This window comes from Pectinophora gossypiella, chromosome 29 (genome assembly GCF_024362695.1).
Source record: "Pectinophora gossypiella chromosome 29, ilPecGoss1.1, whole genome shotgun sequence".
NCBI classification, from domain to species: Eukaryota; Metazoa; Arthropoda; class Insecta; order Lepidoptera; family Gelechiidae; genus Pectinophora; species Pectinophora gossypiella.
In genome coordinates, this window is record NC_065432.1 from 2073762 (window position 1) to 2087835 (window position 14074).

Genomic DNA, 14074 nt, shown 5'->3' on the forward strand with positions numbered 1-14074 from the left:
CACCCATTCTACTCTCACAACCAATAGCTACGCAAGCCATGGTTCATAATGAATAACTATTTCACAGATTGTTTATATAAAAAGTTAAAATAATGTCCCAAAACACCAAAAAACTAACGGCAGGTTTGGTATCCAGCTGACTACCACAACATCTCAAAACGGTAAACACTGACGTTCTAGACAGCGGTGTTTGTCTATGTTTGTTTCTTTTTTCCACAGAGATTGTTGCCATAGGGAAGAAAGAGAGCTGTGATAGTTTGATCGTCACTCTAAAATATTATCCGTCTATTCTATACAAGGTCTTTGCTCTATGGCCTATAAAAGCATTGTTTACAAAGTGTAACTGTACTATAATGTCGCCAAAAAAGCATTGTTGTTGTTTTTTTTTTTTGACCTGGAAACTGGCACCTTTACTTTGTTTGGTGCCATAGATATACTATAAAAAAAAAGTATACATTTGCCGCCATTTTCCCGCGCGTTGGAAAATAAATTGGAAAATTTTTGTTTTTCGTTTCAAATTACGTCGTCGTAGAAAAAGTATTGTATGCAACGTTGTATAACTAGGTCAAAAAATGCTCGTGGCGTCTCTTATTGCGATGTTCGCCAAGGCTCACATCGCAACTCACGCCACTCGCATTTTTTGACCCTTCTTATACAACTGTTGCATAAAATACTATAATCGCATTTATGTATCGATATCGCATTGGGTATACCTGTAAAGATATTGTTTAAGAATTATGGAAATAAATAAATAAAAACTTGCCTTCCGAAGCACAGATCGTCTTACTTTCGGACAATTAGGTGATCAGCCTGTAATGTCCTAATCAAACTATTGGCTACAAAGTATTTTTTATGGTATATCCCCACTGGGATTCGAATCCGGGACCTCCGGATCGTGAGCATAACACTCAACCACTGAACCACGGAGCCGAGAAAGCTCGGTGAGGTGTGGGTACTTAGTTCATCTTGCGATGTACGTATTATGTATATGTGTTTTGAGTTTATATTAATTTTCTTTTTCAGTTGCTCCTGAAGTCCAATACATTTCTGATATTCGCCGCTCTCGAGTTGATATTCATAGTGTTCATATACTTTAAGGTGCCGGAGACGAAGGGCAAATCGGTTGAAGAGATCACAGCCATGTTTAGACAACATATGTAGACTTACACCCATTTTTCAAGTTTACTCAAAACTAAAACACTAAATAACGGGTTCTTACCGCGTTTAAAGCAGGGATATGAGACCCCCGATATTTGTGTGAAGTGTCCGGGGGTACCTGAGCCGATTGGTGGAAGTTTTGAGTAAACATTGTTTTAAGTTTACGCGGTCATTATCATAATTAAAACACATAATAACGGATTCTTACCGCGTTTAAAGCAGGGATATGAGACCCCCGATATTTCGACACTGTTGCAAGTGCCATGATCACGGGATGACAGATGAGATTAAAGTGGAGTAGGTAGATCCATAATTTTCTACGGGCAGACAACAAGCACCCAAATCACCGATATCAAATGCATAAACAAGCGGCAAAGAAAGAGGGTAGACAGATATGTCTGCCCGTAGAAAATTATGGATCTACCTCCTCCACTCCAATCTCATCAGTCATCTCGTGATTATGGCACTTGCAACAGTGTCGAAATATCGGGAGTCTCATATCCCTGATTTAAACGCGGTAAGAACCCGTTATTATGTGTTTTAATTATGATAATAACCGCGTAAACTTAAAACAATGTTTACTCAAAACTTCCTCCAATCGGCTCAGGTACCCCCGGACACTTCATACAAAATACCTCACATCACACAGACACTACACATTGACGTTATCGTACACGCGCATCTGTGTGTGTGACGTCTGACACCATACGATTCAAGTCTAAACTATGTTCGAGGGGGTGAGGTAAACCTAGCTCAGCCGCTGGTGGGGAGCGGAGAGTTGCCGTTGGGGTTAAAATGGCCACATCGAAGCAATATTTCTATTTCACATTTGTTTGCATTGCGCACTTACTTTTACATGCGCAAATCTGTTTAATTTACATACAATTAATGTTAATTAACTGTGGAGTTTTTTTTTTAGTACATAGTTAAGCAATCAGTTTTATACACTAATGCTATTTATCTGTAAATCTTCCTAAAATAAAAAAAATGACAAATTGCAATATTGCTTTTTTAGATGAATTGCTTCGATGTGGCCATTTTAACCCCCCTGTACGTAGTCCATTCATAATTCTATGACACTGGTCAGTAATTTTGTAATTTAGGGCCGTTGGAGAAACTGAAGTTTCCTAGAGCCTTACACAAATTTTCTAATTTGAACACTCGACTTCACACTACACTCACACTTCATCACTTCCTCTGCTCGACTCGGCCTCAGCTGAGCATTTTGATATTTCAAGGTAACATTTACGGCCTCGACTTGAGGACTTTACTCACTGGAGTCGAGCATATCATACTGCCAACATAATAATACGAAAATAATGACGTCATTCCTTACTGGAGTCAACTCGAGTTAGTTAGCCGTATAAGAACACAGGTTTTGAGCTGACTGAGGTCGCCTTAACTGAACACGGATTCACAAAAATGTTTATTCGGTAGGTAACATAGTTAAACTTTGAATCGTCATTTTTACATAACAAACGTCTCATCCGCCTAAAACTACTGCAGCTTCACAACCTGTTTCAAAAAGACGCTGCAAGAATAACCTCGGCACAGGGCCCTACACATTCTTTAACATACACACACACACACACACATAAACTCACGCCCGTTATCCCTAATGGGGTGGGCAGAGCCACAAGCAATCAAAGACAACTTGCAGCCACTGTTGATACGATGTCGTAAGCTGGATATGATGAACCTTATGGTGATAAGGGATCAGCCTATCGCCCATAACATTAGTCCATCATGTTAGAGGACACAATCCCTCTGTCTTTAAAAATATACATAAAATACTGTTATATAATTATAATATGCATTTATTCAAACAATTAAAAACAAAACAAACACATCTTATAAATAAAACACCTCCTCCAACGCGTCACACCGAGGCAAGGTGCCCAACAGGCTGGCAGCATTACCCCTCTGAATCGCCAGGCTAATTCAGTTATATAATTTAGTAATTTGGCTGCCCAATTTCAGTTCCCAGACAGTTAATCCCATGCATTTATGTTTTCTACATAACATCTTAGAATGCGGGTGTTAATATAAAATGTATGGCTAGGGTTAGTAAGGTCGTATACAGAAAGCTGGAAACTTATAAGCGCTTACCGACGCTTGACAGCGCTGGTCCGTTCTACAAAAAGAAAGCAGGTAGTCGCAGATGTTTATTAATTTTAAATGGCAGCGCCCAGCGCTGACCAGCGCTTGTTGAAGCTTGTCGGAACTTGTCAGCACCATCATCATCATCATCAGCCCATTAACGTCCCCACTACTGGGGCACGGGCCTTCCGTATGGATGGATAGGGAGATCGGGCCTTAAACCATCACGCGGGCCCAGTGCGGATTGATGGTTATTAACGACTGCTAATGCAGCCGGGACCAACGGCTTAACGTGCCTTCCGAAGCACGGAGGAGCTCGAGATGAAAACTTTTTTTTGTGGTCACCCATCCTATGACCGGCCTCTGCGAAAGTTGCTCTACTTCAACAATCGCAGACCGAGCGCGTTAACCGCTGCGCCACCGAGCTCCCTCAGCACCATTCAGTGCTTATCAGCGCGCGTTCATATATTTATCTGCGCGGGTCACCAGCGCTGTCAAGCGCCGGTAAGCGCTTACAAGTTTCCAGCTTTCTTTCTGTATACGGCCTATGACATTCTTGAACGATCAATCATGATGGTTGTAACAAATATACTCTTGTAGATTCTTAATTCATTTCGTTCTGATCGAAATAATTTATTTTAGATTTAAGTTTAGATGTAGAATCGACAAGTCTTTAGATGTTAAACGCTTTTCTAATTAGTATTACTGGTTAAATTATTATCATGTGCTCATCGGTGAAGGAAAACATAATCCCCCTAGCGTTATCCTGTTTTTCACAGGGTCCGCTTACCTAACCTGAAGATTTGACAGGCTTTTACAGAAGCGACAAAGGGGCTCAGCGGTGATGGAAAACATCGTGAGGAAACCCACATTCCCGAGAAATGCGTTTGGGAGGTATGTGACCTACTCTGTGTTAGGCTGGTTTTCCCTTCGCGGGTTGGAAGGTCAGAGGCAGTCGCTTCTGTAAAAAACCGGACCTGTCAAATCTTCAGGTTAGGTACGCGGACTCTGTGAAAAACGGGATAACGCTAGGGAGATGTTGGTTACTGATTCAAGCGATTAATGGTGATAAAACCTAGAAAGACAATTAAATCAAAAAAATGTAATACGATCATTTTACACATTTTTTTTTGTAAACTAGTGTACTTAAGTTGGTTAAAAATATTTTAAATTTTAATAAATGATTCCAACTACAATTAGTTTTATTTTATTACTGGCAACTCTACTTTTTATAATTAAAATGAATGTACAATAGAAATAAAAATACAGTGGCAACATTTTTTTAATATTATATTAATAATTTATTTTATTATTTATTAATAATTTGATCAGAATAATTTAAAGTAAGTACAGTTCATTTCATATTTCTATGAATAATTTTGTTACGTGTAACAACAGACAAAATCGACGACTAAAACAAATATTATTACGTGATCCCTGCCTCAATGAGAAATTATATTTATAACAATCTCGCTTAGACAACAATTATCGTGGATTTCTTGTCTACCAGTTATACTTTTTTTGTCATGACTTATTGTAGATTTGCCGCAGATGGCATTAACTACTTGGCCGGACAAATGGGGAGCGCTGAAGGCTCTCGGTACAACATTTAAGACAACAGGCCTCAACAGGTCGTCTGAGAGGAAGAATATTTGAAAGAATTAATCGACCCTAGTGGGTCTATAGCGATAAGCGCTGATTGAGGGATGTTATACGTGGTCTATGGAGAGGATTTTTGGCGGGAAACGGGAACGGGACAGTTGCTTTCTTCATTGAATAATCTAAATAATTAATACGAAGTGGTGTTTTGTGGTTAATGATCGCATTAAATTAGTCGGAAGACATTCGCGAGTGTTATTATATCGGAGTATTCAATAAACAAAGTGTATCTGCCTATTTTCGCTTCGTGCCAAGAAGCCGCTTCATAACTCAAAAGTTTATGCGGACTTTTGAGTTAATTCGTTTGGGGTTCGAAGTAGGAGTCTACTCCGAGGATGGGGGCTTAGGTTTCATCATCATCACCTTTCATCATTTCATTAATCATCAAGAAAAAAAATACGTAAGACATGGCTGTATGGGCATAGTTCCCTTTGCCTTACCCTTCGGGGAAAACCAAAACAAAAAAAAGGTCTATGGAGATGTCTGAACGCAACAGGGTTACTAAGGTACTTACGTATGTTATTTTTTACTGGCATTTAAGAAGTTGACGAGCGCTGGCATGTACTGTTTGCGAGAAGCAGATAAGTTGAGTTGTTTGAAGTAAATGCAGTTCTTAGCGCTCGGTATCTCGTGCAGGGTGAGCTGGAGAGATGGAGTTTTCCACTCTTGAAGGTACTTTGACAACTGTAAAGAATAGGTATTTTTTAGCCATCAATTGGGTATGTAATCAATTGTCCATCAATTGGGGCGCGAACCTTGGCTGACGAATTCGTGAGTGAATCAATGACTCGATGAGTGAGTCAATGAGTAAGTCGATGAGTGAATTAATGACGGGATGAGTGAGTCAATGAGTGAATGAGTGAGTCTTACCTGCGCAGCCCTCTCCTGGTTACGAGAGTACACGGCGCCATCACGCTTCAGTCCATCTGTTAACGACATTCCGAGGAGGAGGGCCATATTACACTCCCTGCGAAGTAGCGCCTCCTGTATCGCTTGTATGGCCTCTGGCTTCTTTAGGAACTCCTGGGGACAAAAATACATACAAGAAAATGACAGCTAGGGACACATAACACCACACCTTTTTTCAGGCAGCATGGTTGGTGAGTGAGTGAATATACAAGTATGTCGTATGCAGTCCTGCTGAGTGACTAGAATAGAATATAAATAGTTTATTATAAAAGGACGCCACATACAAGACAATAACATCACTTGGAGTCTGTAAATAGTTCAGTTGGTGTGTGAGTCGGTGAGTGAGTGAGTCTGTAAATTATTCAGTTGGTGTATGAGTTGGGGAGTGAGTAAGTTTGTAAATGATTCTGTTGGTAAGTAAGTCGGTGAGTGTGTGAGTCGGTGAGTGAATGAGTTGGAGAGGGAGTGAGTAACCCTGTAAATGATTCTGTTGGTGAGTGAGTCGGTGACTGAGTGAGTTGGAGAGTGAGTGAATTGTTGAATGAGTGACTTGTGAGTAAATCAGTAAATGAGTGAGTTGGTTTGTGAATGAGTGAGCTCACCTCTACCAGTATGGGGAAGCTGGGCACCATAGTATCACCCACTATCTTCACATCCTTCCTGAGCAGTTGCGCCGCAGACAGCTTGGATACATCCTTACGGGCTGCAACTAGCAGGTCTAATTTGGCTTTCCTATAGTGTGAAAAATGAGTTTCATACTCAAAAATATTTTTATTAATTATGTAACATAGTTACACTTCGAATCGCCAATTTTTACATCAATATATTTTTTGTCGAACGTCTAATCCGCCTAGAACTACTGCAGCTTCACAACCTGTATAGCCGAGAAAAAGTTGCTGCAAGAAAAACTTCGGCACAGGGCACTAGACGTTCTTAAAAAAATACAAAAATATTGAATATAATTTCAGTAATTTGGCTGTCTAACAGGCGGCATTTCTATTTATTCATATTCAATAACCTTCTAATAACCATAATGGATGCATGTGATCATAATCCTTGCCTCCAAACGGGTCCCATGATCCAGAGGACTCACGATCTGGAGGTCCCAGGTTCGCATCCCGGTGGGGGAATATCACAAAAATCACTTTGTGATCCTTAGTTTGGTTAGGACATTACAGGCTGATCAAGAGATTGGCCGAAAGTAAGATAATCCGTGCTTCGAAAGGCACGTTGATACGTTTATACCCGAATTACTTACTGATTTAAGTTAGTAGTCGTTACGTGACTCATGTCAGGGGCCTTTGCCGGCTCAATAGTAACACTGAGGGTTGATGAGGTTGGTAATCCACCTCACAACCCACACGATAGAAGAAGAGAAGATCATCCTTGTAATCTTGGACATCGTCAAGCTTACCTCTGCTCCTCAACACCGCAGTTACTACCGCGTGTTTTCTGCAAATTTTCCAAAAATAACACGACTTCTTCGTCTACTGGAGTGGCTTTGTTCACTTCCTTGGAGAAGTTCACTGTATCCAGTATTATACCACCTGGAAAACAAGTCTATATTCATCCCCCTAGCATTATTCCGTTCACAGAGTCCGCTTACCTAACCTGAAGATTTGACAGGTCCGGTTTTTTACGTAAGCGACTGCCTGTCTGACCTTCCAACCGCGAAGGGAAAACCAGTCCAATACAGGGGTTTAACAATACATGTGGGTTTTCTCACGATGTTTTCCTTCAACGCTGAGCACGTGATAATCATTTATGATCCAAACATGAATTCGAAAAAAATTCGACATTCATTGGTTTAGGCCTGTGCTGGATTCGAATCTGCGATTTCAAAGTGAGAGGCAAGCGGTCTACCAACTGCGCTACCACGGCTCAACGGTACAAAACAAGTCGATGTTAGAGATAATTAAAGCACGTAGGTGCTAATTCCTGTAGACACCATCTAGTTTCATTTTAAGTTATATATACCCGTCATTTCCTTGTCCGCCGAAAAAGTAAGGAAAATTTGAATTTGAATTATGTTTTTCAGATGCATGGGGGTACTCACAATGTAGTAAGTCTGTTGCCACGGGGAAGGCGTTGAAGAAGTCCGTCTCTTTGGCCAGTAGACCACCCAGGGTCCTGATACGTTGACCCACCAGAGAACAGCAGGATCCAACCAACTCGATGCTGCTTCGAGTGTCGTCCTTATAACTGCAACATTGTGATAATCTTCTTATCGTGTGGGTTGTGAGGTGGAATACCAACCTCATCAACCCTGGTGTCAGGGTTACTATTTAGCCGCCAAAGGCCCCTGACATGGCTCATGTAACGACTACATACTTACATCAGTAAGTAGTATAACCGGAACCAACGGCTTAACATGCCCTCCGAAACACGGATCATCTTACTTTCGGACAATCAGGTGATCAGCCTGTAATGTCCTAACCAAACTGGGGATCCCAAAGAGATTTTTGTGTTATGTTCCCACCGAGATTTGAATCCGGGGCCTCCGGATCGTGACCCCAACGTTCATCCACTGGACCACCGAAGCCGTTGTGATAATGAAAAATATACCTGTGGCGAGGTATACCGTGGGCCGGCGATTGGTTCGTCCAAATTGTACTGTATTCATGTGTTATGCTTGATTGATGTAATTTAGTTCTGTGCAATAAAGTATATTTAATTTGATTTAAAGTGTGTGTGTGTGCGTGTGTATGCGCGCGTGTGTTTGTGTGTGTGTGTGTGTGTGCGAACTTACGTCCACTCGTTCTTGTCGACGGGTCTGTGGTCTATGATCTCAGTGACCATAGTGGTCATAAACTTGTCCTTCTTCGCCAGAACATGGTGGTCTACCAGTGTGACGGTCGTCTTCGACTTCTCTGCCAGCTGCTCTAGGTCGTAATCGTCCCTGGGAAATGAAGAAAGGTATATTACCATCACGTCTGCATTCCAGATCCCGTTGATGTAGAGATAGGCAGAGGTATAGTGTAGAGGTGAAGTGAAGTGTCGTGTAGTGTCGTGAAGTGTAGTGTCGTGTAGTGAAGTGTAGTAAAAACACACACACCGTCAATAACCCGACACAGTTAAGTAGACAGCATGTCAAATGGATTGCATACCAGCGACATGAATTTTTGATTCGCCCGGGTTATTAATTCATTTACTCATTTTTCCTAAAATTAAGAGGTGTGAATCATCCGTCCCATTCTTTTTCGACGGATATGAAAGTGACGGATATAACTTAAAATAAAATTAAGCGGTGTCTGCAGGAATCGGGGCCATTGTTAATCTTAATTTATGTAAATGCTTTTGTATCTAAATATATAAAAGGAGAAACTGACTGACTGACATATCAACGCACAGCCTAAACGGCTAAACGTAGGCACTTGAAATTTGGAAGGGACGTAGCTTATGTACCGTAGAGGTGACACTAAGAAAGGAATTACCGGAATTCCCACGGGAATGGGAATTAGCGGGAAAAATCCTTCCACGCGAACGAAGTCGCTTTTTGGGAATAGTTATTCTATTCTATTCTACGTGACATTTAAAGGTTTTTTACCTGAACACAAGTCTGTCGGCGTCGATCCCGTGTTGTCGCAGACAGAAGGCGACCTCTGTCTTCAGGTCGTAATCCTCCCTGTCCACATTCAATATCGGCACAAATATGTCGTCCCTGTACACGGACTCGTCGCGATTCATTCTTGTACAAACCTAAAAAAAGTCATAAATAAAAAAACATAATATTAAAAAATCTGCCCCCCAGTATTATCCCTTAAAATGGCTTTTTTTTACGTGACTTACTGTAGATTTGTCGCAGATGGCATTAACTACTTGGCCGGACAAATGGGGAGCGCTCAAGGCTCTCACACAACGTTTAAGACAACAGACCTGAGGGTGCCCAGTTGGGCGCGAACCTCGGCTCAGGGCGTCGTCTGAGAGGAAAAATATTTGAAAGAATTAATCGACCCTAGTGGGTCGATAGCGATAAGCGCTGAATGAGGGAAATCGACGACCACGCCGACGGGGTCCTGAAGTGTTTGGTGTTGCGAGCTGATTGGCTGTCTCTATGGCTAGAGTAATTGGGTCGTCGGGATCGTATATTACGTCCTTCGGACGCCGATACTTTTCAGTACCGTCCCTAAGCGGGATGTACTCGGAAGCCGCAACTACCAGGGGATTTGGGTGGTGCGGAGCAGAATCAAAAAAACGTTCCGATATCAAAAACATAAACAAGCCGCAAAGAAAGAGGGTAGAAAGATATGTCTGCCCGTAGAAAATTATGGATCTACCTACTCCACTCCAATCTCATCAGTCATCCCGTGATCATGGCACTTGCAACAGTGTCGAAATATCGGGAGTCTCATATCCCCATTTAAACGCTTAAGTAAGAACCCGTTATTATGTGCTTTAATTATGATAATAACCGCGTAAACTTAAAACAATGTATCAAAAAAACGTTTGGAAGCTAAAGTTAAAATGGCCACATCGAAGCAACTCAACCAAAAAGCAATAATGCTATTTGACATTTGTTTGTTTTTAAATATGCGCAAATGTCAAATTGACCATTGGCCATTTTAACCGTCCTGGTCTTCTTATACCATGCTCACCCTGAGTCCCGTGTTGCGAACATAGAGTAAGGAATATTACTACATGTAAAACGGCAACTTTCCGCCCCCCACCAGTGGCTGAGCTAGGTTTACCTCACCCCCTCGGACATAGTTTACACTTGAATCGTATGGCGTCAAACGTCACACACACACAGATGCGCGTGTACGATAACGTCAATGTGTGGTGTCTGTGTAAAAAGACGTGTTTTGTATGAAGTGTCCGTGGTGTGATGGAGAGTGTAAAATTTTGACAAAAAAAAAGTTATTTTTTATCATCTAGCAACACTGACCTTGCATTTAATCTGGTTGTGTTGCCAGTACAGGAACGCAGCGTAGACTAACGCACTGGCTGCGGAGTCTAAGTCACAGCTTTCGTTTCCTAGCACAAGGTTCAAATCCCCGTAGACACCAGATTTCTGTAACAATAGGCATGGATAAAAAATTAGAGTCAAAATGGCGGGGATATCGTATTCAAGCCAGGCAAAATGTATTGTAGCGCGAAGCAAGCTATAAGAAAACCAGGTATGCTCAAAACTGACAGCTAGCATTTCAAGGTTAGCCCAGCTGACAGCCGAGGCCCCAAGTTTCAAGTTTATTTATTTCTGAACAATTTTTACATTGTGTCGAAAATTATACAAAAAAATAATAACAATATATCAGTAGCCAAACATAGTCAATTTAAAATAGGATGTCACTGGTAATAAAATATGATGTACGAGAACAGTAAAAAAAAAAAAAAAAAAACAATCAAATAAAGTTAATAAAGTCACAAAAGCGTCACTATGCGAATAAAATTAATGACAAAAATTATTACCTAATTTCATTATGGCTACATGATGTCAACAGCACTGATTAAAAACTACAATAAAATAGAAAAGTAAGCGACTAAAAGTGCCTATAATTAAAAGTTATAACAAGAAGACGTAAATCGCATGCATCGTTTATTTATCATTCAAATATTCATCAATGGTATAATAGCGCTTATTGAGCAAAAGGCATCTCAACTTGGTCTTAAATTCATTGAACTTCGTAATCGTTTTTAGGCCCATTGGCAGTTTATTATATAGTTTAACTCCCTGGTAGTGAGCACTATGCCAAGAGGGATTACGAGGTTACGAATGTAAGAAGCACCCTCAGGCCTGTTGTCTTAAACGTTGTACCGGGTGAGAGCCCTCAGCGCTCCCCATTTGTCCGGCCAATTAATTAATGCCATCTGCAGCAAATCTACAATAAGTCAAATAAAAAAAGAGAACTCTCGCTAAAGTACTTATATCAAAAAATAGTTCCTAAACTGCGTACGTATTATCTGTGGTTGTGGCTTTTCGGCGGGAAACGGGAACGGGACAGTTGCTTTCTTCATTGAGTACCTAACCTAAATAATTAATACGAAGTGGTGTTTTGTGGTTAATGATCGCATTAAGTTAGTCGGAAGACATTCGCGAGTGTTATTATATTGGAGTATTCAATAAACAAAGTGTATCTGCCTATTTTCGCTTCGTGCCGGGAAGCCGCTTCATAACTCAAAAGTTTATGCGGACTTTTGAGTTAATTCGTTTGGGGTTCGGAGTAGGAGTCTACTCCGAGGGTGGGGGCTTAGGTTTCATCATCATCACCTTTCATCATTTCATTAATCATCAAGAAAAAAAATACGTCAGACATGGCTGTATGGGCATAGTTCCCTTTGCCTTACCCTTCGGGGAAAACCAAAACAAATAAAAAAAATATCTGTGGTTGTATGACGTGCGGTATAAATGCGATATGACAGTGGATAGTGGTGAACCACATCCGTTCAATAAACAAAAACATCTAGACACGCCTACTATCCATTAGGGTAGGCAGATACCGAGGATACAGGGCTTCCATTCTCATTAAAATACCATGCCTCTAAAAGTAGTATCTATATACTACGGTTTTTATATACATGACACGAATTTTAACAAGATTATTTATATGTGACATAATGTATATCCTGTTGACATGTTTAACCATTTAATTAAATTTATTTTATTGTATTTTTTATTGTATTGAAATGTAATTTATAATTTGTAATGCTATGGGACTAGTGCCTGAAATAAACGATAAATAAATAAATAAATAATCTTTATACATGAAAACTTAAATATTTAAAAATAAAAATATTTTGTTGAAATTTGATATGATGTTATTGTCTTGCTTTTGTGTGGCGCCTTTTTATAATAAACTAATTTTTTTCTATTCTATGTGCCCGTTTTGGCGCGAACCTCGGCTCAGGGCGTCATCTGAGACGATTATAAAAAATATCGAAATATCGAAGAGGATATTTTCCAGGCTACGTTCCCCAAAAAAAAATAGTTTTCTATTTTTAGTTTTATTTCCTTTGCCTGTGCCCAGCAGTGGGACTTATATAGGCTATTTATGTTTTTTATATTTTTAATGTATCCTGGAAAGTCACTCATAATTCTCATAAAAGAAGACAATGGAAGGCAGTCACTCTGCCTCTGGAAAGTCTCTAGATTTTCCTGCTTTTAACCTTCTAATTTTATGGATAACAGACATAAGGAAGTTTAATCTTTACTTTTGAGTATAAATGATGACTTTTGTTTTTACACCCAGGCACAACACAAGGACCCCGATACCGACCCCGCCGGCGTGCTCGACGATTTCCCTCATTCAGCGCTTATCGCTATCGACCCGCTAGGGTCGATTAATTCTTTCAAATATTTTTCCTCTCAGATGACGCCCTGAGCCGAGGTGCACGCCCAACTGGGCACCCACAGGCCTGTTGTCCTAAACATTGTACCGGGTAAGGGCCTTCAGCGCTCCCCATTTGTCCGGCCAAGTAGTTAATACCATCTGCGGCAAATCTACAATAAGTCATGTTAAAAAAAAAGCCACAACACACCTTCCACTCATTACTATTCTGATCAAAATAAAGAGTAGCAATATAGGTAGCAACATAATTCTATACATATCTGATGCAAATATCAAGCAACAATTATTTTTATATATGCTTTGGCCATAAATTTTTTTTTAATAATTATGTACGCCGAGCAATGATAAAATAGGTAGGTAATTATCATGTTAAATCTGAACAACTTATATTATAAATATTGCCAGATTTCGTTAAAAAATATGAAAAACTTAAAATAGTCTAAAACTCTATTAGACCAAACTTTAATACCTAGCGATTAACTCCAAAATTAAAAGTTTCCTCACAAAATGAATACCCGGTTTTTAACCTTAAAAAGATTCCCCGTCGACCTGTATATTTCGTTTTCCGAAAATCCGAGGGCAGAATTGTAAACCCAAGCCAATTCATGGTGTGCTTCAAGTCTCAAACATTTATTTTTATTATACTTTGAAACTAATAATAAAAAGTTTAAAACTATTACCAGTTTTTCAATACTTGTAGTAAGATATTTGTCCATTTTGAACTTGTAACGATTATTAATAGGATGATAATTTAATTTATATATTGAAACTACATTTGAACAATAATTTAACGATTTTACACTTTCTCTACTAACCTAAACCGACCAAAACAAAGAACTGAAAAATTACAACTTTATGTCAATCAAGCTTGTCAAACTTGACAACCACACTGTTGCCAACACAATACATTACTGATGATTTAGCAAAAACCTAATTTGTAATTATCAAAAAGAAAACAGCTA

At 39.8% G+C, this 14074-nt stretch overlaps 3 protein-coding genes across 4 annotated transcripts in view; 2 read left to right on the forward strand and 1 right to left on the reverse strand.

Annotated features, from left to right (window-relative positions):
* The window catches only part of LOC126379493 (solute carrier family 2, facilitated glucose transporter member 1-like), a 44752-nt gene extending 40539 nt beyond the window's left edge, over positions 1-4213 (forward strand). The window contains exon 12 of the mRNA XM_050028264.1: positions 1024-4213. Within this exon, the coding sequence (XP_049884221.1) occupies positions 1024-1161 (138 nt within the window). The 3' untranslated portion in view covers positions 1162-4213. The remainder of the gene's footprint in view (positions 1-1023) is intronic.
* Positions 1-14074, forward strand: part of LOC126379503 (uncharacterized) — a 94267-nt gene that overhangs the window by 39241 nt on the left and 40952 nt on the right. The window contains exon 1 of one of the 2 annotated variants that reach the window (XM_050028281.1): positions 11780-11947. The exons of the other annotated variant lie outside the window; for it this stretch is intronic. The gene's annotated coding sequence lies outside the window, so the exon portion shown is untranslated. Of the gene's footprint in view, positions 1-11779; positions 11948-14074 lie in introns of those variants that run through there. 2 annotated transcript variants of the gene reach the window in all.
* On the reverse strand, positions 4896-13964 carry LOC126379525 (exopolyphosphatase PRUNE1). Its single transcript, XM_050028315.1, has 9 exons — positions 13793-13964; positions 10712-10837; positions 9374-9525; positions 8576-8725; positions 7883-8028; positions 7241-7373; positions 6429-6558; positions 5788-5940; positions 4896-5601 (listed from the first exon to the last, which is right to left on the reverse strand). The coding sequence occupies exons 1-9, from the start codon at positions 13826-13828 to the stop codon at positions 5437-5439; spliced, it is 1191 nt and encodes a 396-aa protein (XP_049884272.1). The 5' UTR covers positions 13829-13964; the 3' UTR covers positions 4896-5436.